This window comes from Meriones unguiculatus, chromosome 2 (genome assembly GCF_030254825.1).
Source record: "Meriones unguiculatus strain TT.TT164.6M chromosome 2, Bangor_MerUng_6.1, whole genome shotgun sequence".
Classification (NCBI taxonomy): domain Eukaryota; kingdom Metazoa; phylum Chordata; class Mammalia; order Rodentia; family Muridae; genus Meriones; species Meriones unguiculatus.
The window spans coordinates 85,615,803-85,641,425 of NC_083350.1; the positions used below are offsets into that span (position 1 = coordinate 85,615,803).

Here is a 25,623-nt window from a genome sequence, read left to right on the forward strand (position 1 = left end):
CTGGAGCTAACCTTGCAAAAATGGCACATCTTTCTATAGCCTTTCTCTCTAGCACAACTTAAAAAACTTAAAAACTGATTGCCAACCTCCCCCCTGCCTCATGGCCTAAGTTCCATTGCAGAGAATTAAGCAAAGCATACAGGTTAAAAGTAATTTTGTTTTCTCCTATGCTCCTTCCACCCAAAGAATTAAAGTGAAAATATCCTTTTCTTCAAACAAGACATAATGTTTACTCTTGAAAATGCTCCAAAGGGGAATAATAATATCCCATAGACACAATCTAATAATCATGGCTACATTTATAATTTATATTTGGCAGAACACTGGGTCCCAGATTTTATTACGTTAGTAACTTTGCTTAAACTTCAACAGGGGTAGACTTAAATAAATGTGATATCAAAAGATACAAATAGAATCTTGGGGCTTCTTCACCAGGGGCTCAGGTGCAGAAGAAGGGAGCACCCTACGGAACCCCTCTGACTAACAGAATGTGCCCATTGAGCGTTTTCTCACTCAAGGAGCTAAACATTAATCAGCTTGGATTTCATTGCCTAGAGCCAAATATAGGTTCCACTCAACCTGGCTTTCAAAATTTTCACAGAAGATACAGCCATGGTGGCATGCATCTATAATTCCAGCACCTAGGAAGCTGAAGCAGAAGGATCATGAGACTGATGCCAGCTTGAGTTATATAGTGAGATATGCTCTCCAAAACCCAACATAAGTCTCAACAAAAGCAGCATCAGTGACAAAAATCAACAGGTGGAAACAACCCAAGTGTCCATCCATGGATGGATGGATGGATGGATAGATGATGAATAAATGGATTGATGAATGGATGGATGGATGATAGATGGATGATGAATAAGTGGATTGATGAATAGATGAATGAATGGATGGATGGATAAAGGATAGATGGATGGAAGAATAGAAGGTTGATAAAACCCATGGCATAGGCATAGAGTAAGTCTTAAACAGCAAACTTGTGACACGTGTTACAAACATGAGCAAACATGGAGGAAAAATGTGCTAAGTGGAATAAGCCAGTTAAAAAAGGATACTATCTGATTTCACTTCTTCAGGGCATCACAGTCATTGAACTCAGAGAAAAAAAGATAGAGGAGTGGCAATTTCTGGGGTCTGGAGGAAGAGGGAGTTAGTGTTTAATGAATAGAGAGATTTAGCACTGTAAGATGAAATTCTGGGATGTATGCCACGGGTGGTATGGCACACACCATAAATCCCAGCAGTAGGTGGACAGAGGCAGGCAAACCTCTTTGAGTTCTAGACCAGCCAGGGCTTCAGAGTGAGACCCTGTGTCAAAATAAATAACTAAATAAAATAAAGTAAAATAAAAATGAGAAATATGGTAAATTATCTTTAAGATTTAATTAGTTTTAATAGTGGGTAGTCATGTGGACACATGTATTACGAATGCTGGTGCCATGGAACCAGAAGAGGGCATCAGGTTTGCTTAAAGCTGGAGTTATAGGCAGTTGTGAGCTACCTATTTTAGGTGCTGAGAACTGAACTCAGGTCCTCAAGAGGAGTAAATACCCTTAATTGCGGAGCTGTCTCTCCAGCCCCTAATGTGCTAAATCATACATGCATCTTACCACAACTAAAGACAAACCTAAGATCCAGAGTCAAAGAGGCCTGGATTTGGTGTTTATCTCCTCTTTCCTTGGTAGGGGCCAGTGGATAAGGTACAAAGACTCTGAGGCTAAACGCCCCGCATCTCCAACCAGGCATGTGGTCCCCTTTCTCCCTATCTGTCAATGGGGATAATAACTAAACCTTTCTCCAGGGGTTGATGTGGGAGATGAGCTAACTGGTTTTGTGTGTTTTACCAGGGCTTGGCCTCTGTGGGGACCGAAAAAAAGGCAAACACTGCCACTTCTCCAGGGGAAGCCTACATTCTCTCCTTACTCTGTGTAAGTCAGCAGGAGCCAAATCATTGAGGGTCTTACAGCTGAGTGGTTCCCTGCATATTCTGCAGGCAGACGCATCCAAAGTGTCCATGCATAGGAGTCTGTCCCTGGAGAAGCTTCACATCTCTAAGACTGCACACATTTCCTGGGGTGATGGGGAACAGTCTGTGACAGTACAACTCTGTGGCCTCTGTCATCTATAAAAAGCCCTCCCACGGAGCATCAGCACTCCAAAGTCTATTCTTGTAAATGGGCAGCTGTGTATAATGAAGCCTTAAGGACAGATGACTGCTCTGTCCATCAGAATCGTAGTTTGTGGTCGTTGCGCTAGTTTAATGCCTCTGAAAGACGTAAGAAATCACCCATATAAGGGTGTTCAGAATGTGGGACAATTCTGAAGAAAATTCAGTAGGATAAATGACTGACTTGTCTACTTTATTAAAGGTGTTGAGGTTTGAGTGTTTTGGTGTGGGGAGTATTTTGGGGGAGGCTATCTTTCTAAAGCCATGGTAGCTTCTAGCTTGTCACTGAAGCAGAACCTTTTTTATATGAATGCAAATTTTAAAGACAGTTGCTGCGTGAGAGGTAAACTTGAATGACAAGGGCACCCCTTGATAAGGACGTATAAGCACCTGTAGAGTAAGCAAAACCAGTGACCAGGAAAATGACAGCTCTGAGCATTTAAATGTTGCATCACCTTGTTTGCTAAAATAGAACATTAAAAAAAATAATTTAAAAAGCTGGCAGGGTGCTCTGACAGCTGAGTGGGAGGCTCCTGGCTGCAGGCCATGATGTGAGTTCTCTAAGCTAATCTGTTTGGTTGGAGGGGGTGGGGGAGTAAATAAAGAAGAGGAAAAAGGAACTGAATTGAAGAGGAAAAAAACTACTTATAAGGTAAAATTTGTTCATGGCATGTGAAAATACTTTATTCCTTTTTACCTGTATGTCAAGCTGCTGTTGTAAAATAAGTAATTCTCTTACACAGAGGGAGCAAAATTCTAGTTTTAAAAGAGTAGAATAAAAGGAGAGTGGACTTTTCAGTTCCATTCACTTCATCTGTCCTGGCCCCAGCAGCGTCACAGAGCTTCAAAGAGGAAAGTGCTACACCACAGAGATGGGCTGTGCCTCTGCTTTAAACCTTTACATCACAGAGATGGGCTATGCCTCTGCTTTAAACCTTTACAGCCACGCCCATATTCACCCAGTTACAGAAATGTAACAAAACAGGCAAGCAAGAGCTGCCAGGTTTTGTTGAGGTAAATAACATATTAAAAATGCTCACCAGCCACTTGTTTCAACATCTGGTCACTCTGCGCCGAGCTGTCATAATGTTCAAAAAGTGAGAAGGCAGCAGGCATGTTCTCTAAGGAAGCTGTGCTCTCCATTGCAGAAAGCAGCCTGACAAAGAACAGAACTTTCTCAGTCTGGCAAGCATGAACCCAGAACCAAAGAGTGTGCTCCTCTTTAGCACGAAGCTGGTGGGAGTAACTGGTTTGTATGAGGCCAGGTCCCACCAACTCCTAGGGTATTCAAGAGCATTGGAAAGTGCACACTTAAAATCATTTGTTGTTAGACACCTGGTGAGACTAGAAGTCTCATCCCTAGGCTCTCCATTTGAAAAGTTCCCAACCATCTGTAACTTCAGTTTCAGGACATCCCGTGTCCTCTTCTGGTCCCCTCAGACATCAGGCATGCATGTGATGCACACACATATTTGCAGGTAAATCCCCATCCACACAGAAGCTACCTGTAGATGCCTTGGTAAAATGTCTGAATTTTCTCTTGTACACCTACCCATTCAATTTTAACAGCAAGTTGATATTCTTTTACAAGTCAGTCCTACAATGTTTGAGACTCTTTTGTTTATAATTACAATACAGAAGAATAAAACATAGAGGGAAATGCATCCCCTTAACAAAACAGCATTTATAAGGCAAAAAAAAATGTGTTATTCAACATATGCAAACATTGGGTCTAACTATGCTTGACAGCACTCCTTAATTTAAGCATTTCAGTGCTGAGAAAAAAATCATTTAATATACAAGCACTGTCTTCAGAGATACAACATGAAGTGGGGAAGAAAAAGCAGGAAAGAAGCAAACAAGAGAAAATAAACTAGATTTAGAATGTCCTATAGAAAGAATGCAGAAGTTGTCTTGAAGATTTAAAAGACGTATGTGTGCGTTCCTATTTATAGAACTTTGTTTAGTTGTTCAGATTTCTTCACCAAATCGCATAGTTTTGTTGTCCTTTCTTTCCCTACATAAAAATGTTGGTTATTCCAATATCTACACAACTCATTGACTATGGACATATCAAGTTGGTGCCTACATAGAATCTCCACCCCTATATTCAAGTTGGTGCAGGAGTGGATTCTGCAAGCCACCAAGAGAGAAACATAAACACCAACCCAGCCACAAACCCTTTGACTTACAATGGTGTCCAGCCTGCAAGATATGCTAGGGCGACAGTGGCACGGAGCCTGTGGTAGTACACAACCAATATCTGATTGGACTTAAGGTCCACTCCAGGAGATGGAACCCATACCCAACACTGCTTGGGTGGCCAAGAACCAGAGACAAGGTAGCCCATGGACCTAGAGTAAAACTGAATAATACTTTTCTGAAAACAAAGGGAAAAAAAAGACCACAGGGCCTGCAGAGGTCTGTACCAGGTCCTCAGTGCTTATAGTACGGCTTCCAGCTTAGTGGTTTTAAGTGATTCCCTGAGTGTGTTAACAAGGGCTCTCTGATTCTTGTGCCTTCTATTGGGCTCTTTTCCTTCTGTTGTTTTATCTTGACCAATTTGATATATTTTTTGTTTTATTTTATTATATTTTATTTTGTTAGGTTTTTAAAGAAATGAATGAATGAATGAATGAATGAATGAATGAATGAATGAAAACTAACCATTAGGGTAAAGGTTAACAACTGAACTGTCATTTATGCCTGCTGGGAGAGGAAGTCAGTTTTTTCCAGTGGAGTGACGTGGGCATACTAACCACAAGGAGGCTTCATATTCAGGAGTGGTTGATCAACATACAATGGACGCCACTGTTTTTTGTGTGTGGTTTTATTTGGTTACAGTTGGTGTTTTATGGTTTTTGTTTTCTCTGGATATTGTTTTATTTTTTTCTTGGTTGGGGTGTTGTTGTTGTATTGGGTTTTTGTTTATTTGAGAAAGAACTTAAAGTTGGGTGGCTAGGAATGTGGAGAGGATCTGTAAGGATTTGGGGTAGGCGAAGATCTGCTTAAAGTACATTCAAATATAAAAATTGTTTTAAATAATAAAAACATAATAAAAAGAAAAAATATTGGTTATCCCAAGTGCATTCCCTTGAAATGATATGCAGCAGTAGTAAAGATTAATTCATTGTCAATTGGACGTGAAAAAGAAATTAATTAAAATGACATGTAAATTACCAAGTTAAACCATAAAAACCAAAGAAACGATGTTTAGTATGCAATGGCTTTCAAATCATATTAGTGGTAATCAGGTGTTTAGAAAAGTAAAACCATCCTTCAGCATCTTTACAGTACAAGCATTTATAAATTTTCATCCACCAAATTTTCTTTCTAATCAATATCTTACACATATGGATTGGATAAAAATAATTAAATACATCTATATTGTCCAATGTATGTGCAATGGCACTATAAACCCACATATTTTTAACTTAAAAATCAATAGTTACATTACTGATCTTTAAGTTATATACATATATGGATCACTGCTTGAGTTTCTCACACTCATCCATGAGAACTGGTAAGGAGCCTTGTCCTACCCACAAATCCCCAATTAGTGGCTGTGGGGTTCCAGCATCTGGGGCATACACATTATCCAATTGATTCAGGCACAGTCAGTTTGGGAAGCCATTGAGCCTGAGGACAGTCTACTCTCAGCAAGAGGTCCTCATCCTTGCCTGCCCGTCACAATCCCCCAGGAAGCTTTGAAAATACAAAGACCACAGTTCAAACCAGTGAATCCCCAATGTTGGACATAAGAATCAGAAATAATCAGCATCACTGGGTTTTGTTTTAGTTGGTTTTGTTTTTTTGTTATATTTTGTGTTTGTTTTTTGAGACAGGGTTTCTCTGTGAAGTTCTGGCTGTCCCAGAACTCACTCTGTAGACCAGGCTGGCTTTGAACTCAGAGATCCACCTCTGATCCGCCTCTGCCTTCTGAGTGCTGGGATTTAAGGTGTGCACCACCACCCCAGGTTTAGCAACAGTGGGTTTTAATGCTCTGCAAGCAACTATTCACAGTACCTCCACTGTTATAAAACTCTGGTCAATTAGTGCCAACACTAATATACAAATAGGTTTTATAAAGTATATTGGCATTATATTGTAAGCAAATAAGATTCATTCCTGCAGCTTCAGTTATCTAGAAAAGATAAGGTTTCCTATTCAAACTCCTTTTTTCATATATTCATCCCAGATAAACATTTCCAGTTTAAGTCTTGGCTCTTTACTCTCTGCCATTGAATGTCAGTAGAAATAAAGCCAAGATAATATTTATAACTTAGAAATGGACATTTATGATCCCACTAATATGATAAAACCTTGGGCTTAACTAGCAAAAAAGATCTCAAGTTCTTGCTGTGGGGTACAAGGAAAAGGGGTGAGAGAGTCTTGAATGTCAACAGTGGATGATATAGAACACACACAGAAATCTGATGTCTGCTATTTCTATAAACATTACTTTCTAATCTTGTTTCTAATCTTGCCTCTTAGAAGAATGAAGAATCTCTTAGCCCAAGTGTTAAGAGCATCATCAACACAAAACACAATCAATAGGGTAAGATTCATTGGATTAGCTGAGCAGGAAAAGATGAGGACAGAGCTTCCTTCTGAAAGGAAAACAATGACCATGATATCAGGGTGACATAGGTCCTAAAATTGTTCACAGCCACAATGAATGATTGCTTCAAATACTCATATTTAACCAATAAATCTAGTCATTTATAATTTTTTTGTACTCAGAAACGGGAAAGATGGTTGAGATTAGATAGAAAATACAGGCTACAACTCAGGAAAGCAGTTAAAACTCTACACTATGTTATTTAACCAAAGCACATGCAATTTTCTTCTGAAGCTGTCCTTTAACTTTTAAAAGCAATCTGTCTAAGAGTGAAAACACAGCAGCTCCCTTATGTGTGTTTAATTGGCAGCTCATCCCCTAAAGCATCCCATCATGCTCTCCTCAGGCCTGGAAAGTGCACCATGTTGCATATACCTTTCATTGATTTCCTCAAACGACTTGGGTTGGGGTGGGGAGAGAGACAGAGAGTCTAATTAATAACAGAAAGTAAAGCAGCTACGAGCATTAAGATCAAACATTTTAAACAGTCTTTACCCCTAAGCATCCCTGAGGCCATTTGTCTTTGGGACTTTAGGTTGAATAGGGAAATGGCACTCAGGGAAGGTGAGGACCGTGTGTGGAGAAGGGCTGGCCTACATTTACAGTGTGCCTCGCTCTCTTCATGGGCAAAGCTGGCAGTGGGCTGTGTGTTCCTCTTCTCCTTATTAACAATGTTTTAGAATTCTGTGAAGCAATAAAAAAATGACTTAACTTTGTTCAGTGTGGGCTTTACACGTCTCGGAGCAGCAGTTGTCTTTGAGGGCTAGCTTCTCTCTGCTTCCTATGTTCTCCAAAGTTTTCTAGAATTGATAGATATTACCACCAAAAACAGAAACAAATGTTTCCCCCTTCTAATTTGTTCTCCGAGAGAGAGAGATTCCAAAGGCTATTGTGAGACACAAATTGCCTTATTAATATTATACTTCCTAAGAGGGTCCTGATTTAAAAAAACTAAAGCTGTGCTTTAATTAAACATAAAGCCACATAAATATTTTAAATTCTCCTTTGAGAATGGAGACCTACATTTGTCTGGCCAGATATGTCCCCAGAGGCCAATCATGAACTTTCTAATGCTGTTTGTTTATTTGTTTATTTATTTTTCAAGACAGTGTTTCTCTGTGGGCTTGCTTTGTAGACCAGGCTGGCCTGGAACTCACAGGCCTGCATCTGCCTCCCCAGTTGCTGGGATTACAGGCATGCCTGGGATTACCACCATGCCTGGCTCTAATGTCTGTTTTTGCCTCACTCTACCTTCTAACTTCACTGGGAGGTCTAGGAGTATGGGGAACTTTGAAAGAGGGGTCCCCTCTCAGCATCTCCATCTGGAGATTTCTAATTTGACAGGCTTTTGTCTGCCCTCTGGACAAACATCTGTATTGCTCATGGTTCATCATGAGTCTACAGAGAGCCATTATCTTCTGGAACATTATAGGGTTTATAAGGATTTATTCACTAAGGTACATACAAGAGTGTCTCGCTCTCCACAAGTCCCTTGTTTGAATAATGGAATCTTGTCAACAAAAATCTACTTCTAGCAATATCCCTGTCCTATTTGAGGAAGGTGCCACATCACAAAGGGAACCAAATGTTACTGCTAGCCACCTGGTAAGGTCAGATGGAATGAATGGTTCATATGAGAGGTCCCCTCAGATGAGAGAGTTAACAGGACAGACTTAGGGACCAGCATGAGACAACAGGTGGCCAGGCCGATCCTCAGAGGAAAGGCATAGCATAAATAAGGTTGCGAGAGAGCCCTTTGATTTTAGAAGCTGATCAATCTTCAGAAACATGATAACAGAACAGCCTCTTTCTGTGTATCTCTCAGGGATCTAGGGAATTGAACTATTAAGATTTGTGGGGCCTTTTCTATAGCACAGGCATCATGGATTTTGAAATGCCAGAATTGTGTAAGTTACATACTGAGAGACAGGTTTTCTTTGGAGTTGTTGCTTGCTTTGTTTTTGAGACAGAACAGTCTTGCCTTATACCTGTGACCATGCTGCCTTGCCTTCCCAAGTGCTGTGACTATAGGATTGTGACTCTGTACCCAGTTTATAAACTGGGTAGTTTTAGGAATAGTTTTAAAGTAGACTTCTACCAGAATTGGCACCAGGTATTGGGCCTGCTTTCCTGTGGTACTTACAGCCAGGAAAACTGTCTCGTCAAGCTCCTCAGCTTCTCTCACAATGGTCTCCAGGGTGTCCTTGGCCGTGTCCATGCTCTGAAGAAAGTGGACCATCTGGTCATGCAGGAACTCCATCTTCTTCTTCTTCACTTCCTCAAAGCTCTGGGCTTTCTCATCATACCTTGCCAAAACCTTCTTCATCATTTCCTCATTCTGCTCTTCTAGTCTTTTCTCATTTTTGCTACAGTTTTCCTAGAGGGGTAGAACAAAAGCACTTTATAATGGACCAAGAAGTAATGTCTTCATTTGCCCTTCATCTTTATCCCCCCTGGCCTCTAACATCCCAGTAAAAGAATGAACTACACTAAGTGCATGGTCTACACTTTCAGCTTATATATTTATCTTGCTGTAACTAAGTTTTGCAATGGAATTCACTGTAAGAGTATCATCAAGAAGTTACAAAATATCAAAATTTAGAAAAGAAAGTTACATCTGGGGAGGATGCTAGCAATCAAGCTGTGAAAAGGGCTTATGTGGTTTTCACTTCTCCACACCAATGTTCTCCTATGAGGAGCAGCTTTACCACAGAGCAAGGAACTTTACAGTCCATTTTAACACACCTAGTGATTGGCTATCTTCATTAGAGTGACTGAGGAAGGGGACAATAAAGCAGGTGTTCACTGATCTACAAGGGGAGCAAGGGAATTGTACAGTAGTTTTCTGCAGTGGCCTGGAGCCTCTGCCTCTCCCCGTTAACAAGCACCTCTGGATGAGGACAGAGCATTCCATTATATATTTTTATATCCCTAAACTAATAAGTGAAGCTTTCAGGAAAATAAGTGCCTGCTGTGGTTTGATGAAGCCTCTGAATATCTAAAAGGTTGAAGTGTCAACAAGTGGCTCATAATGTTTTCCAGAATCAAGAGACAAATTAATTTGGTCAGTCTTTTCATATCTTGCCTTAAATAGATAATATTTTGGAAAAATTGTAAGAGAAAGATTGTCCTAATTTTAACCTTGGCCCTTTGCTTCTAGTTGGGAAAAAAAAATCTCAGAGTGAGTTTCAGTTTTCCCAAATCTACAGGTAGGACTTGTATCTTCTGAGCAGTTCTTGCCAAAGTAGCCTTCTCATTTCCAGCAGCTGGATGTTGGTCTTGCAGATTCGAATATCTGCCTTGTCCACTCCCTTCACAGTGGAGGGGCAGGAGCTGAGAGCCAGAAGTATGTGTACTCAGAGGTGCCTGAGGCCTCAACTGGCTCCAAACAAAAAATTCAAGTCATTGACATACAAGATTTCTGGAGGTCAAGCCAGTCTGAGGCAGGAAAGTAGAGCAGAAGCTGCTTGCTTATGAAATATAAACACCTCTTAGTAACTCTTCATGAGGGTTAACCTTCAGAGAGCATCTGCCTTAGTGTGCCAGAGCCCTCAAAAGGGCATGTCTTTAGAGGAAAATCTTTTATCCTTAAACAGAAAGCAGTCTCATGACTCATAGTGAGGGGAGACTATAAGAAACCTCACTTTGAATTAAGATAAACAACAATGTAAACCACACACATACCTACTACATATTATATGTCCCCACACACAAAACTATATACCGCACACACTCACACCACAGACATACATATTATACCCTACACTCTATACCACACATACATACATACACACTACACTCACCTACACGCTATACACTACATACCACACACAATACAATGCACACACCAAGTCGGCTCTAAATAGTTTACATTGATACAATGAATAAGGTAGGATAGAGAAGAAAGAAGTATGTTAACTTACCTCAATAGTATTAAAAAAGGATTCAATCTCACTAACAAAAGCTTCAATCCTCAAAGATTTTTCTTGTAGGTTTTCAAGAAATTCTCCTAATTGAATCTGAAGGAAATAATTAAACTATCTTTAGTGTATAACATTGGGGAGACATTTCAATCAGTGAGTTCTAGTTTATTTAATATATTTGTAGAGACTTACCATACCATATTCACTAACAAATCAATTTTGGGGTATTCTTGCTGGTTTGCCTAAATAAATTGACACACTTATGTATGAGAAACAGCTGAGTGTTGTGGGGCTGGAGAAGCAGCTCAGCTGGTAAACCCCCTTCTTTGCAAGCACAAGGACAGCAGCTTGATCCCCAGAAGCAACATAAAGCCGACTGTGAGTGGTGGTGCATGTTTGTAATCCCAGAAATGGGAAAGCAGAGACAGACAGATCCACCATCTCACTAGCCAGCCAGCCTAGCCTACTGGTTGAACGCAGGGAAAGTGAGGGACACTGTTATAAGTTGAAAAAAAAAAAAAAAGGTGCATAGTGCCTGAAGAAAAATACTTGAGGTTCTCCTCTGGTCTTCATATGAGTATAAGCACTCATATGCATGGGTGTTCATGTTTGAGAAACTCTAGATTTGAATTGTCATTGTTCCTAAGGACCTGAGTTTTATGTACTTCAAAGTAGAGCCTTATAGTGTTGGTAATCAGTTTAACAAGCTCTGCAATCACCTGTAGATAGACGGTAGAGACAACGTGTCCCTCTAGCTCTTGCCTCTGTGACTGTCACACAAGCTGCACCTCCTTGTAGTTTCTTCTCACACTTTTTTTCCTGTTTTCCTCTTCTACAGTGACCTCTTCGCCATTGACTATTAGAAGATCTCTACTTCATTAAGGATCAGCCAAACTTTAGCTTTCAGAGACACCTTCCCTGACCCCCTCCACTTCTATCCAACTACTAACCCCCCAAAAACTCTTGGTCTCTCATCCACACTCCTGAAAGCCAGTACTGATCTACTGATCTGAGGAACTTCTAAGTACATCTTCTCATTTTTCTTTCTTTCCTTCTCACTCCCGATGACTGGCACCCTTCCTGACATAGAGCAGAAGGTCAATGAACACTGTGAAAGCAGAAAAAAGCAAGCCAAGGATGAAGATAAATAAGGGGAGTCACCATGAGGAAGATGGGCAGCCAACAGCTCTGGAAGAGGCACAGAAGTCCACCCAGAAAGTACTACCAAATTCTCAGGTTACAGCTTTTTGTGATATCCTTTTTTCTTTCTTTTTTCTTTCATTCTTTCTTTCATTCTTTCTTTCTTTTAGATTTACGTGTGTGTGCGTGTGTGTGCGTGTGTGTGTGTGTGTGTGTGTGTGTGTGTTTTGCCTACATGTATGTTACGGATGGCTGTGAGCTGCCATGTGGATGCTGGAAATTGAACCCCATTCCTTTTACAAAGAGCAGCCAGTGCTCATAAATGCTGAGCCGTCTCTCCAGACCCCCGTTTTCTTTTCTTTTCTTTCTTTCTTCTTTCTTTCTTTCTTTCTTTTTTTCTTTCTTTCTTTCTTTCCTTTTTTTTGGGGGGGAAGTTGCCTACAACTCTTAATCTAAGATAACTTTAAGATAACTTAATAAAAAAAAGAAAAGAAAGCCTTCCTGGTTTTAGTCAACTGTTTTTCACTTTTCTCCTTCTCTTTAGAGAAATTCAAACAAACAAACCCTTTTAAATGTTGTTTTAAAGATGACATCATCCCACTTTTGAATTGTTTTTAAAAATTTGAAAGAATTATATGATCTGAAGAGATCACAGTATTACTTTTGGACTTTTAAAATTGTCAACATTCAGGGAAAAACTTAGCTAGAAACAAAAGCATAAGAATAATAACAATAAAAATATGGAAAATTGAGCCTTGTTTCTATAGACAGTGACGACTGCTGCTTGTCTTCAAAGCAAATACAATTACAGAACGGAACACATTTTGGTGGGGTTAATGCATCTGAGAGTCCACAAAAGAGGTTACCTCACCCCTTCATCCAAATTTCAATAGGAAAAATGTAAATAAAATTTCATCCTAGAAAAATAAGAGGGAATTATAATTTGATAGGAAAAAGTACCCAGATTCTAAAATGCAAGCCAATTTAATCAAAATTAGTGTGACAATTACTTAGCAGCAACATCGCTGAAGGATGGTTTGGGGGTCACTGACGGCAAACAGTGTGGACATGCCACCAAGAACACAGACTGCAATGTCGGACCAACTGGACATCAGCCCCAATTTCGTCTCTTGTGACCTCTGCAAATCATTGCAACTCCCCAAGCCCATTCCATCGCCAGCAAACTGAGGGCAGTGATGGGGAGCTAAGGAATTAAAATGTATGCTGTACATAAACAACTCAACACAAGCCTGGCCCAGAGAGAGTGCTCAAGTTTTGTTATTTTGTTATTTGCTACTTCTAAATTTCTTCTGGCTGATCTGTGTAGACCAGAGGTGTAAAAACAGAAGGTGATTGGGAGGTAGATGGGTGCTCAAAGACTCTGTGCTTCTCAACAGCATCTCTGAGGAGGTGGGATATAATGAGAATCAAAATTAAAATCTTACTGTTTCAAGCATTTTTAACATATAGAGTAGAATCTGTCTATGCAGTAGATGCTTATTTTAAAGGATAATATTATTGATGACAAAAAGTAAGTTACTTTGTGTGCAAATGTCTAATCATTGAGGTTAGAAACATTTAATTTTTTTATAACATTAAGGGTCTGCTATAAGATAGCAAGCTGCTCAGTAGCAATGACCTCACAGTATTTCTTGGTATCCTGAGGGCCCAGAAATGCTCTGACATATAATATACCTGTCAAAACAATAGATAAGATAGTCTTGACTAAATTCTCAGGGATACTTCTCTCAGACTCTTCTGCTAAAAATGAATGTCAACTATCGGTCACTTTGAAGAAAACGTGAAAGCAAACTCAATGTAACTTATGTGCATTACTTGTGTGCAGAGTTGGCTTACCTTCACAGTGGCTACAGCTGTATCAAGTGCTGAGAGCTCGTGGTCTTTGTGAACGCCCAGCACCCTGTCCACGTCAGAGACTGGGCTTTTGCAGGTGTAGCAGTAAGAGTCAACCTGTTGTGTCTTAGCTGTAACCAATTCTGATGCCGACTGCTCTTCTGTCCTGTCGACCTCTCCCCATGCAATGGACATACTCAGTTCTCCCTCACTTACGAAATCTTGTTCCCTGATGTGCTCAAAGGTTTCTGTTCCTTGAGATAGCACACCTTCGGGTGTGGATTCTGAATACAGCTCTTCTGGTAAGATGCCTTGACTGACCGTTTCATGATTCAGAGAGTTAACAAACTCATACTCATCCTGTACAGGGACATTGTGGAGTCTCTCTTCATGTGGCACAGATGGGACCAGCTTTTCTTGCAATATTTCAGGGGCATAAGTGGCTGCCAATTCTTCCTCTGGGAAAGACACTTGTACTGGGACATTCAGATTGCCCTCTGGACTTTCACTTCCTGCTTCGTTACCCTGGCTGCTTGGCTCATCTACACTCTCCAGAACACAGCGGGTGTCTTCAAATGGAACTGCATAGCTCATCTTCTGGGTGACCATTGTGACTTGCTCTGTAATGGGAGTTTTTTTCTGTACCTTGTCAAGGGTCTCCATGTGGCCTATGGATTCTCTTCCCCTGTAAACAGCCTTGTGTTCCTCTTCCAGATTCTTCTCCCAAACACTAGTTTCTGGCTTTCTCCCAATTTCTCTTTCCACAACTCTCTGTTGATGTGAATCATCTTCACCCACTGGCATCCCTTCCAGGTGTTGGCCTTTATCCTCTTGGGTTATAGGTTCATCATGAAGAATGTCATCTTTGAGTATGTACTTCTCAAAATACATACCTGTTCCATCATCAGTGTCAGAATTCCTCCTTGGAAATGCTGCCTCAGACTCCACATTGTCTACTTCAGAAGCTGTTTCCCCTTCATTTCCCCCCCTAAGTGTCTCTTCATACAGATCCTTATATAAGAATGGGAGTGCAGGCGGCTCCTCTAGCAGCTCGGGGTTCACACCTGTGGTGGTAGTGGGAACCATCTGGCTTCTTGACAGAACTCCTTCCTCTACATCAAATAAAGACATCCCGGGTGACCTGCAGTCCCCATCCCTACTGACGCCCTTTGAAGCATTTCTATCATCTGGTTTTTTGATAACCAAAGACTTTTGCATCTCTGCATGAGAAAATGTGCTGCCATTCTTTTCTAGCCCATAAAAGCTTTCATCTGACTGTCCTGAGTCATATTCATGTTCTAGGGTGCACTCATCTGAACTTGCTGGGAGAGAAACCACTGCTTCTGTGGCTACCTTTGAGAATCCCTCAACAGTTAATTTCTGTTTTTCTGATTCTAGGCTCAGGTTGTAATCAATCAAAGTATATTTTTCAAAATAATCCTCTTCGCTGGAAACTGTGGGTTGAAGAGGAGTGAAATCACTCACTTCTGTGCCTGTGGCTATCTCCTCCTTTGTCTCATGAGTCTCTTTTGGTTCATTTTCTGTCAGTGATGTGATTTTCCTATCAGAATCTTCTAACTTGCTCCTCCGTGTTTTACAGGAAGCAGCTTCCTCCCTCTCATCATGCAGGGGTATGCGTTTAAAGGAGGCTTTTTCTTCCAAATACTGTAACTTATCTTGCATTTGCTTACTTTCTTCCTGATCTACTGAAGGGATGAAGGCTGGAGCATGGATATTCAATATCTCACAGCCTTCAGAAATGATGCTAAAGGCACTCTTCTGGTCTTCGGAAAGTCCGGCCGGCTTGCTGGTTACTGCAAATTCTTCATCTTTCACAGAGTTGTTGTCAGGCTCCTGGGGTGTGCCTCCCATAGGAGTCATTCCATCAGCACGGACTGCTAATGAGCTAAGCATAAACTGAGTATAGTTGCTTGCTGCTGAAGAGAATGGTTCATTTCTGTGTATGTCCTCCACAGCTTCTAAGTGACGCTTTGAAATGAGAACTGACTGTTTCGCCATCTCAGCTGGGTGATCTTTAGATGTCTGGATAGTGTGGACTGTAGGCCTCTCTGACCATGTTTCTTGTTTTTTCATTGTGTTTTCTAGAGAAGTCTGTGGTTCTACAGGTGACAGCTGAGTCAACGGTGTTCCTATATGCTCTGTTTCACCAGTCATGTGCTCTGGTGTCCTTTCGGCATCCTTAGATAGAGGTCTTGCCTGCATACTTCCCTCTGCAGCAGCCACTGAAGCACCAAGGGACAACTCAGGCATTATGAACTGCCTCCTTTCCTCTTTGAGACCTACTCTACTCTCATTTGACTTCTCCAACTCCAGGTTTCCTTCCGGGGTAGAATGGCCATCCATTTCTTCTCCATGGGGCAGCTCCACAAGGGAAGCCTTGATTTCCTCTACTAACATTTTATTTTCTTTCTGGAGATATGGTTGGGTTTCTGCTGCCTTTCTTTCCCTAATTTCTGGGTATACCTCTACGAATATGTGTTCGGATTTTTCAGTAACTGGTGGTTGTTTAACCAGTGAAGAAGGAGGCTGGGCCTTATCCACAGAGACAGCTGATGCTCCAGGCATCGGCATGGCTGCAGTTGGAGAGTAGGGGCGGTGTCCCTGCTTCTTGCCTTCTGAGTACACCCGTGCCTGCTCTTCCTTTTCTCTCCTCTCCTCTGAAGCAAGAGCCTCACTGGGTTTTTCCATGAGCTCTTCACTTGGAGAGATGTGAGGTTCCTGTCTCTCAGCAGCTTTTGATTCTTCCAATTTAAAAGGTCGAGATTCCGGCGTCATTTGCAACTTTCCTACCGCTTTATTTTCCCTAAGTTCCAAGGGAGCCATGATTTCTCGCTTCCCTGCCAGCATCGTCTTCTCTGCCAAGGAAAATGATCTAGTTTCCCAGCAGCTATCCTCCTCCACTGGGCATTTCACCTCCTCTTCACAAAATTTCCAAGAAGCAGGTTTTGGCATTTCTTGTCTTAGTCTGTCTTCACCAAGATCAATTAGGCTGCCTTTTGAATCCACGGGCAAAATCACTGGTGCTGGCTTCTCTGATTCCTTTGTCCTTGTGAAGTCAGATAGAGCTGACTTTGGTTGTTGTGGCATTTTATCTATGTCAGATGGCAAGAGCCATGGTCCTTTGTGATCACTACTTGGCTCTTCCTTAAGAGTAGAAATAGTCCACATAGATGGAGGAGATATTTGTGGCTTCTGGTGTGTTTGGCTCTCAGTAACATGAAGGGGAACAATGCTTTGGGATTCTTTTGTAACCAGTTTCTCACCCGTAGGGGAACAAGTCTGAATTCCAAGATGTTCGTCACCACCTGAAGTACCTAAGCTTACATCCATTCCCTCTGAATAGTCTGCAAGTTCTTTCTTAACATAATTTTCAGAGTTTGATTTAGGCTGGTTTGAAACTTCTTCATTTGATAAAGATGTGAGTTTTTCTTTAAGATCTTGATTTTTGCTGGATTTAAGTGAAACATCCTTGGGTTCCTCAGCCAGTTTAACTGTGACCTTGGGTAACGAATGAACAGCTGGCTTCTCAGCCGCATTGACCTCGGCAGGAACTGCAACTTTAGTGTCTATAGCAGTTGCTGCTTTCTCTACAGAGGGACTTGGCTGGGTTTCTAAATCTTCGTCAGTGACTTTATTGTCTGGAGTACTTGATCCAAACAATAAACTAGACATCCATGATTTGAAAGATGAAATTCCTTTCTTCCCCTTCTCTGCAGGAGGGCTTTGTTCAGCCACCAATGGCCTCTCAGGTGGCTCCTGTTTCCCCTCTGGTGTCTCTGGGGGTTGAAGCCTGACATCTGCTCTGATTGCAAGGACAGATTCACCTTGGGTGGATGCTGCCACTTCAGGGGCTGGTGTTCTCCCTTCATCAACATCATCTATTGTTTTTGACTGAACCTGTTTGAGTTCTTGAAATGGCTTCTCACCAGACACTCCTGCCAGGCTTGCTTCTTGGTCTCCACCCAGTGTAGGTTCTACAACTCCAGTCAGGAAATATGGTGCTTTGGCAGAAATGGGGGTCATTTCTGCCTTTACCTGTTCCACTGATAGGCTAGACTCTGATTTCTGGAGAGTTCTTTCAAGAGGTAGTGTGATTTCCTCCTGGACATCTTTGCAAGGCCTGGGAAATTCTGCATTTGTTTTCTCTGATACTGAATTCTCACTCTCTGTGAAAAAACTGATCCATCTCTCCTCTGCATGGCCTCCCTCCACCTTTCCAACAGGAACCACCTTTATTTCTTCAGAAAGGTACGTCTCAGTGGATAACACTTCTACCTTGCCAGTAGATACATGAGAAACAGATACTTGCTCTTGAAATGGCAAATGGAGTTCTTTCACAGCTTGTGGTAGAACCTGTTTTCTGATTCCAGATGTGTGATCAGTATCCAATGGAGCGGCCTCAGGTTTCCCTGTCATCAGATTATTGCTATCAGAGAACTCCAGCTGCCCAGAGCCTGGTTTTCTGTCTTCACGCTGATTGGCCAAGCCATCTGGCTTTTCCAGCATACAGGTGTTATCCTCCAGAGAAACGAGAGTCTCCTTCGATGTTGTTCCTGTAACATTGGCAGGCTCAGTTGTCATAAATGGTTTTGACTGCTCCAAATTCTCTTTCCTATCTGAGAATTGTTTAACACCCAGATCTGGCTTATCCTCAAAGAAGCTGCTCACATCAGGCACTTTAACAGCTCGAACCTTACAAAGGGTCTTCCCAGGCTTTTTTTCCTCTATAGTCTCTACTGGAGATGTAGCAAGCACAGGAAGCTCCCTGTTTTCTTCTTGCTCTCTGCCTGTGCTCCTAAGCTCAGTGGGGCCCTTTCCTAAAACAGAAGGCCCTGGTTCCATTATAATGGGTTTTACTGGTTCTATACCTAAGGATCCATCTCTATCTGTACTATCAGTGAGTTCTGACCCAGCAGCTGGTACTTCTGACAACTGTTTGTGTTTCTTAGGCTCTGGGGAGAGCTTTATGAGCACTCTCTTTCCTGACAGGAAGCCTCCCAGAACTGGAGGAGATGTCTCTTCTGCTTCTTTGTTCATCTCATCCCTGAGGGCCAAATCATCTGATGCTAAATTTTCAGGCTCAGGAGACCTTGTTTTCTCCTCGGGCTTGTCATTTGGAACTGTGTGTTCGTGAGCAGGTGACGCTTGTGAGGGAGGAAGCTTGCTTTCTTCTTTCTCTATCTCACTACCTGAGTTGATGGGAAGTTTGGGTTCCAGCCTTAACACCTCTGACACAGACACCAAGTTCTTTTTCTGTGATGAAATGGAGTGTTCAGAACCAAGAACTGTAGAGAATGAAAGGCCTTGGGTGTCTTCTACCCTGGCTTCCTCAGACACATTGGCTGGTACTTTGGATATTGGCAACTGGGGTTTAATTCCTTCAGTTTCTGCTTTTGACCAAATGGAACACTCTGATAGAGATGATGGATTCGGAGATGAATCTAACTTCATTTCCTTCTCTGCCTCTGGCCAAGCTGAACCTCCTGATGAAAAGCTGTCAGTGTCACCAGCAGCACCTTTAATTGGTCTCATCTCCTCCCCTGTAAGAGCAGAGTGCTCGGCTATAGATGTGATAAGCAGTGCCAAACCCCTTTCTAATTCACTCTTCCCTACTTGCCTTAACCCTGGCTGTCCCACAGGGCTGGCAAGAGATGAATTTGTTAGGATTTCATCTCTGCCTGATTCAGTTAAACTTGAATCAAGCTTAGTTACTGGCACTGTGGTGGAAGAAAAGCTGGCTTCAGTTTCTTTCTTCATGTCTTCCGACAAAGCTGGAAATGCCGGTGGTGTGGGTGGATGGTGTTCAACTTCCTTTTCTATTCCAGATGAAGCTGCAGGAAGTTCCCTGGCTATTTTGGAATTGTGTTTCACTTCCATCTTCACTGCAGATAAAACCTTATGTCCAGAAATAGATGTTTCCTCTGGAGGTGAATATGGTTTTTTCACTTTGGGCTCATTCTTTGACAATGCTCTCTGTTCTAGTTCAGAAGTCACAGTTGGAGCTAAATTGGGTTCGACATCCGCCTTTGGCTCATCTACCAAGTCAGACAAAACTGAGTACTTCATCTCAGACCCTGGAACATTTGGGGGCTGCGGCTCTCGTGTCTGATCCTGTGATGCTCGAGAATCCGTCACAGTTTCTTCCCTTCTGACTTTGGGCAGAGCCATCTGTTCTTCTGCACGTGTTACAGTGAGTGACACTTTGGGTTCCTGCTTTGTTTTAAGTACACAGGCCGGCTCAGGTGAAACTGAGGACTGAGATGTGAGCAAAACAGGTCTGGTTTCTTCCTTTTCCACTGATGAGAGCACAGGTGAAGAAGCCGCCATTGTAGCTGCTGGCGAGCTGCTCTTACCATCTCCCTTCTCCCACCCACTGGTTAACAGTGGTGGTACCAAACCTTCAGCCTCAGGCTCCCAAGATGCTTGAGTTTTGCATTGCTGTGCCAGAATAAGATATTCAGATACAGAGGTTGAGATTGTTGAAGCAGCTGGCATAATTTCTGCTTGGCCTATTTTATCTGCTGAAGGTGGCAGGCTCAGGTCTTCAGATACAGGCATGAAAGCAAAAGGCTCAGCTTTTTGCTCCTGTGATGGCTCAAAATGCTCAGGCACAGGTGTGCTGGCTGAGGATCCAATCTCTTCTTCATCTGCCTCTGAGAAGTAGGCATGTTCTGGAGCAGACCTCATAGTTAGTAACGCATGTGGCTTGACTTCGCTTTGCTCTATTTCTGGGATTCTGTATGGTGGGATTGAAACCTGTGATGCTGAATCTGGAGAAAAGAGCCCAGCCTCTTCAGTGTCCTCATCAGACAAAATAGTGTGCTCAGATGGTGATGTTAAACACAGTGGTGAATCAAGCCCCAGCTCCCTTTTCTCTACTTCCTGCATTGGATAGGGTGAGAATGAGAATTCTGACACAAATGCAGAATCAGGGGAAATGGGCCCAATGTCTTCCTCTTCCTGCTCTTGCTCTGGTAGCTTTGTAGGTGAGGAGGCACCCTTTAGGAGCAGGGAGGATGTGTGGACAAGCACTTCCTCCTGGGACTCTGGTATTGCAGACAGTGTTGGCCCTGAGAGTTCAGAAGCAGGTGTGGAAGAGATTGCACCCTGCTGGCTTTCTATTCTCCCTTCTTCTGATAGTACCACATGCTCAGAGGAGGACGCTGAAGGAAGTGGGGCCTGGCATTCAGAAAGGGTCTCAGTGGCACACGGTGGGAGAGAACATGCCAAAGCAGAGACCACATCCAATGAAGATGGCCCAACCACTTCCTTTTCTGCCTCTAGCAGAGTCCTGGGCTCAAAAATGCCCTTTGGTTCAAAATGGGGCATGTCGTCTATTGTTTTTTGGGGGGATACCTGTGTTGTATTTTGTGGAATTAAGGGTTTAATTGTCAGTTTTGAAGATGATATGAAACTTTCACTTTCTATATCCTCATCCTCTAGATCTTCAACGGCATGTCTCAGCATGGCAGACAGGGGTTCAGAAGCCTTCTCAGATGGCGATGGTGAATGAGGGTATCCAGTAGTGTCCACAGCTGTGGGATGTGGCCCAATGGCTTCCTTCTCTTCTTCTGTCTGAATCATGGACTTTGAAACATGTTGGGACTTTAATGGGGGCTTACGGTCACCTGTTCTTACCAGCAACTCTTGGGCAGCAAGCACTGGAACAGAATATTCAGAAGCAGATATGGAATCTGGTGTGTGGCACATGCTCTCTGAGGCCTCATCTCTAGACAGCACCAGATGGTCTGGTGAAATTGTTGAAAAGAGTGGGGATTGGGATGTTGGTGTCTTCTCTGTGATGAGTGGAGAGAGAGTGTGTTCAGATACAGAGGCCACAGCTGGAGAATAAGACTCATGTTCCTCGTCTTCCTCTGAAAAGACTGCAGGTTCAGAGCTGGACTTCACATCCAGTCGAGAAACTTCTTTGGCTTCTTGCTTCTCTGGTTCATTTTTCAAATCCTGTAGGACTGCATACTCAGATACAAAAGCAGAATCAGTAGAAACAGACTCAATTTCCTCTCTTTCTTCCTCAGACAAAGTGGTATATTCAGGTGTAAATGTCATCTGTGATGATAGAATGGACTGTTCTCTGTGTTTCACTTCAGGGGACAAAGGTGATGGGGAAGGCCTCTCAGAAACTAATGAACTTTCTGGATAATCAAGTTCTATGATCTCATCTTCTAGACTAGAATCTTCAGGCTCAGCAGTGTCCGAGATTGGCAGGGAAGTTTCCACTTCCTTCTCTACTTCTTGAGATGCAAGGGCCACGAGTGGCTCCAGCACGTGTTCCTCCTCTCTGTGGGGTGTGGGCTCAGGCGAGGTCTGGTGTGCAGATGCTGGGCCTATCCTTTCTATTGAAGTCGGCTCTAATCCTTCCATGTGTGGCTCAAACCTTTCTTGGATGGATGGTGCCAGTCTTAGTGGTCCTGTTTCCAAAGACTCTTCCTCCCATGGCATGGAATGATTGACAGAAACCATGCCTTCCTGATTTACATCATCCTTTAAATTTTCCATTCCTTGTGAATCTGGTTCCACTTCTTCCTTTGCTCTTTCGAAGACCATGGTTGCCAGAGTGCTGGGTGGCTCTGTTCTACGGGTCTTTGATCCATCCACTGGTTGTTGTGACAGTGTCTGTGGAGGTCTGAGATGTTCTTCTTGAACTGCTGTGTCATTTTTGGAATAAAAGGAAAATGTGTGTTCAGTTGCAGGTGTGGCATTTAAGGAGGAATCAACATACGTTTTCTTTTGCTCTTCATGACTAAATAATGAGGTCATGGACTTTGATCCTTTAGAGAGAGCGTCTCTCCAGGGTGGAGCAAGGTCTCCTGCCACATCAGCCTCAGGGCTCTGGGCTACTAATTTAGTTCTTTGGGAAATTCTGTTAGTGCCACTATTGCTCAAATCTGGCTCTAGACTAAGGGATGCATCTTTCCCTTTCCTATAATGTATTTCCTTAATTACATAACCTTTCGGCAATGTCCCATAAAATTGTAGAGGAATTAATTCTTCTTTAACTGAATTGAACATCTTAATTTTGTATTGCACCGTTCCTATGTAGACTGGCCTCAACACTAATGGCTTGTGCTCTTTGTAGATTGCCCCTGTGATGGGAGGTGTATTTGATGTAGTCTTCTTCCGTTTTGTTTTATCGTAAGTGCCAATAGATGACTTCTCTTTCTCAGAATTTAGCATTGGACTTCCTGAAATTAAAGGACCATCTTCTTCGTTTGCCAGAACATTTTGCGATTCCAGAGAATTTCTTTTCTTGCTGCTTTTCCGACGCAATGAGCCATGCTTAGACTTCTGGGTTCTTTTTCGTTTTGTTTTAACTTCATCCACAATAAAGGAAACATTTCCTGGAGGAGAATTCAGAGCTGACCCTTCCAAACTACATATACCAGAAGTCTGACTTTCTTCTGAAGCCCAAGGAGTAGAAGATCCACTTGAATTGGTCTCCCAGGTTATTCCGCTGTCCTCCCGTTGGACTGTCACCATAGAAAAGGATGGGTCAGAGATGATATACTCCTGCTTGGTCTTGCCCTCTTCATCCTCATCTGAGAACCTATAGTTAATAATGTTGGTAATTATATTAATAAAATAATGTTTATAGTAATTATTAGAATAAATATAAAATATAGAAATCAATATTGCCATTTACCTCTAATATAGGGGTTAATATAACATAGGGCTAAATCAATTAAACTCAGGATATGCAATATAGCAACATATTTCAGGCCGCAATGACTCAACAGCCCTTAAGCTAAAAGGAAAGCTGAGGTTGATTTTCGCACCTTCCCTCTTCCAGGTTTCTCTCCTGGTTCTCCCTTCATGCTCCCTTCATGTAGCAGGACCCTCACTGTGATGCTGACATCTGTGCTCTTTGCTCCCACAGTTGCCACCAAACCTGGCTTTGGACCACCCACACCATCTGTTCTCTAACTGGCCAGGGGTTTGACATTTGCCTCTTTTATTTGCCAAATCGCAGCTCCTATTTTCTTTCCAGACTGGCTTTATCAAGCATTTTATTATTACATTCCTCATCAAAACAAATCTCAATACATTCTTCATGCTCACAAAATAGGAAGATCAAAATCCTTGGGAAACTCTGTCAGAGCCACTATTGCTCAAATCAGGCTCTAGCTCAAGGCATGCATCTTTCCCTTTCCTGATTTTATTTTCCCTATCTGGTTTTATTTTCAAGTACTTGCCTCCTACTCCTCTTACATGATTATTATAGCAACAATCATGTACCACAGAATGATATTTGCTTGACTGTACACCACATAAATAGCCATGGTCCTAGGAGATGAGAACGGAACTGGGGACTTCCTTTGGCCTAATGTCACTGTAGCCATCACAACATCATAGCTCAATGAATTACTTACATATTTGTGATGATACTAGGAAAAAAAAAAACCTACTCCATTTCCAGTTGCATAAAAGCATAACACAAACAAAAGGTATAAAATGCTTGATCATTATTAAGCTTTGTTATAGTTTATGCTACATAATCTTTAATTTGGAATGTATTTCTAACTTAAAAAACAAAAAACAAACAATGACAACAACAACAATAACAACAAAAAACAGCATTTGTCTAGCAAATGAAAGATTGTGGGTTTGGTTCTCAGAACCATAAAGAAAACTTTATGGAAGACCATCTGCATGGCATGGCATGCCAGCAGCTGTGTCTTCTGGACCTCAGCTCTTAGTTGCATCTAGAGGCCACAGAAAGTGTTGGCCTGCACCATCTGCTGCAAGCACATGCTATGATGCTCACAGGATAATTACGTCACTAACCAATGTTTGGTTAGTGCGTGGTCGCACCGTTAGTGTATCTAATTCTCTATATAGTAAATATTTCATGGAAACTCAGTTGCCACCTCGCTTTCATCATCTGTAGAATAAGGATACATTATGGAGGCGATATAAGGATTAGTTAATACATAAACAGAATGCTAAGAAAACATGCCTGGTGTATAGTTGGTGCTCAATAAATGTTATTTGCAGTCAGGTTTTCCATGAAGTCCTTGAACTTGAAACTAAAGAAACCTGGACAAAGTTGTTTTCTGTGGTACATACATTTGGAAGGGCTGTATGCTTGGCCTGCTTCCATATGCCCTCCAAGAAGACCAGCTCAGGCCGCCCGTGCCCTGCCATCAGGCCCATCATCAGGCTCTGTGGCTGTTCTGTAGGATTTCCCTCTTCTCCTTTTTGTTTGCTGTTCCCCCCTTTGAGCTGCTTCTCCTCCACCATTCTTCCACCCCCTGTGCATATCTACATTTTATCTATCATCAAGACTTGCATTTAAGACTTCTGCTTTGACTATTCCTGGCTGATTTCAGCAGCTGTGTTGTATATTCATAAGCACTATGAGCTGGAGATTTAGACAGGAGTTTTTTTCTCCCAGGAATGTATCTATAATTTGAAATAATTCCAAAATGCTGATTGGCCTATTATCCTCTTCTACAACAAAAGAAATAAAATTATACAACCATTGTTGAGTGTAAATATTAAAGTAAAGCACTTTAAAAAAAAAAAAGAAAGAAAGACATATTTCAGGCCCTATTGACTTTTAAGAAACCATTTGTCTCTGCTTTGATGCCTGGGTCTAAACTCTGGAGTACTTTAGAAACATCTGTAGGAGTCTTCAGGAGTACTATTACCACCACGTCTCTCTCTGCCACCACCCACTTCTCTCTGCACAGACACTGATTTTACTGTGAGTAAGGACAGACTCTGGATGTTGCCGTGTGTGTGTGTGTGTGTGTGTGTGTGTGTGTGTGTGTGTGTGTGTTTGTGGTTTTAAAGCTCTGGGCTGCTTCAATACACACAGAGTTGTGAAGCCCTTGCCTGAACAGATCTACCTCTAAAACTTAACACAGCAA

General features: G+C 42.0%; 1 protein-coding gene across 2 annotated transcripts in view; it reads right to left on the bottom strand.

The window, feature by feature from the left end:
* The window catches only part of Cmya5 (cardiomyopathy associated 5), an 88,317-nt gene that overhangs the window by 27,523 nt on the left and 35,171 nt on the right, over positions 1–25,623 (bottom strand). Inside the window, exons 2-6 of one of the 2 annotated variants that reach the window (XM_060377788.1) lie at positions 13,715–23,297; positions 10,718–10,813; positions 8,938–9,171; positions 7,170–7,192; positions 3,214–3,329 (exon numbers count right to left, since the gene is read on the bottom strand). In XM_060377788.1, coding sequence (XP_060233771.1) covers positions 3,214–3,329; positions 7,170–7,192; positions 8,938–9,171; positions 10,718–10,813; positions 13,715–23,297 — 10,052 coding nt within the window. The remainder of the gene's footprint in view (positions 1–3,213; positions 3,330–7,169; positions 7,193–8,937; positions 9,172–10,717; positions 10,814–13,714; positions 23,298–25,623) is intronic. The other variant, XR_009589949.1, reaches the window with a different exon arrangement.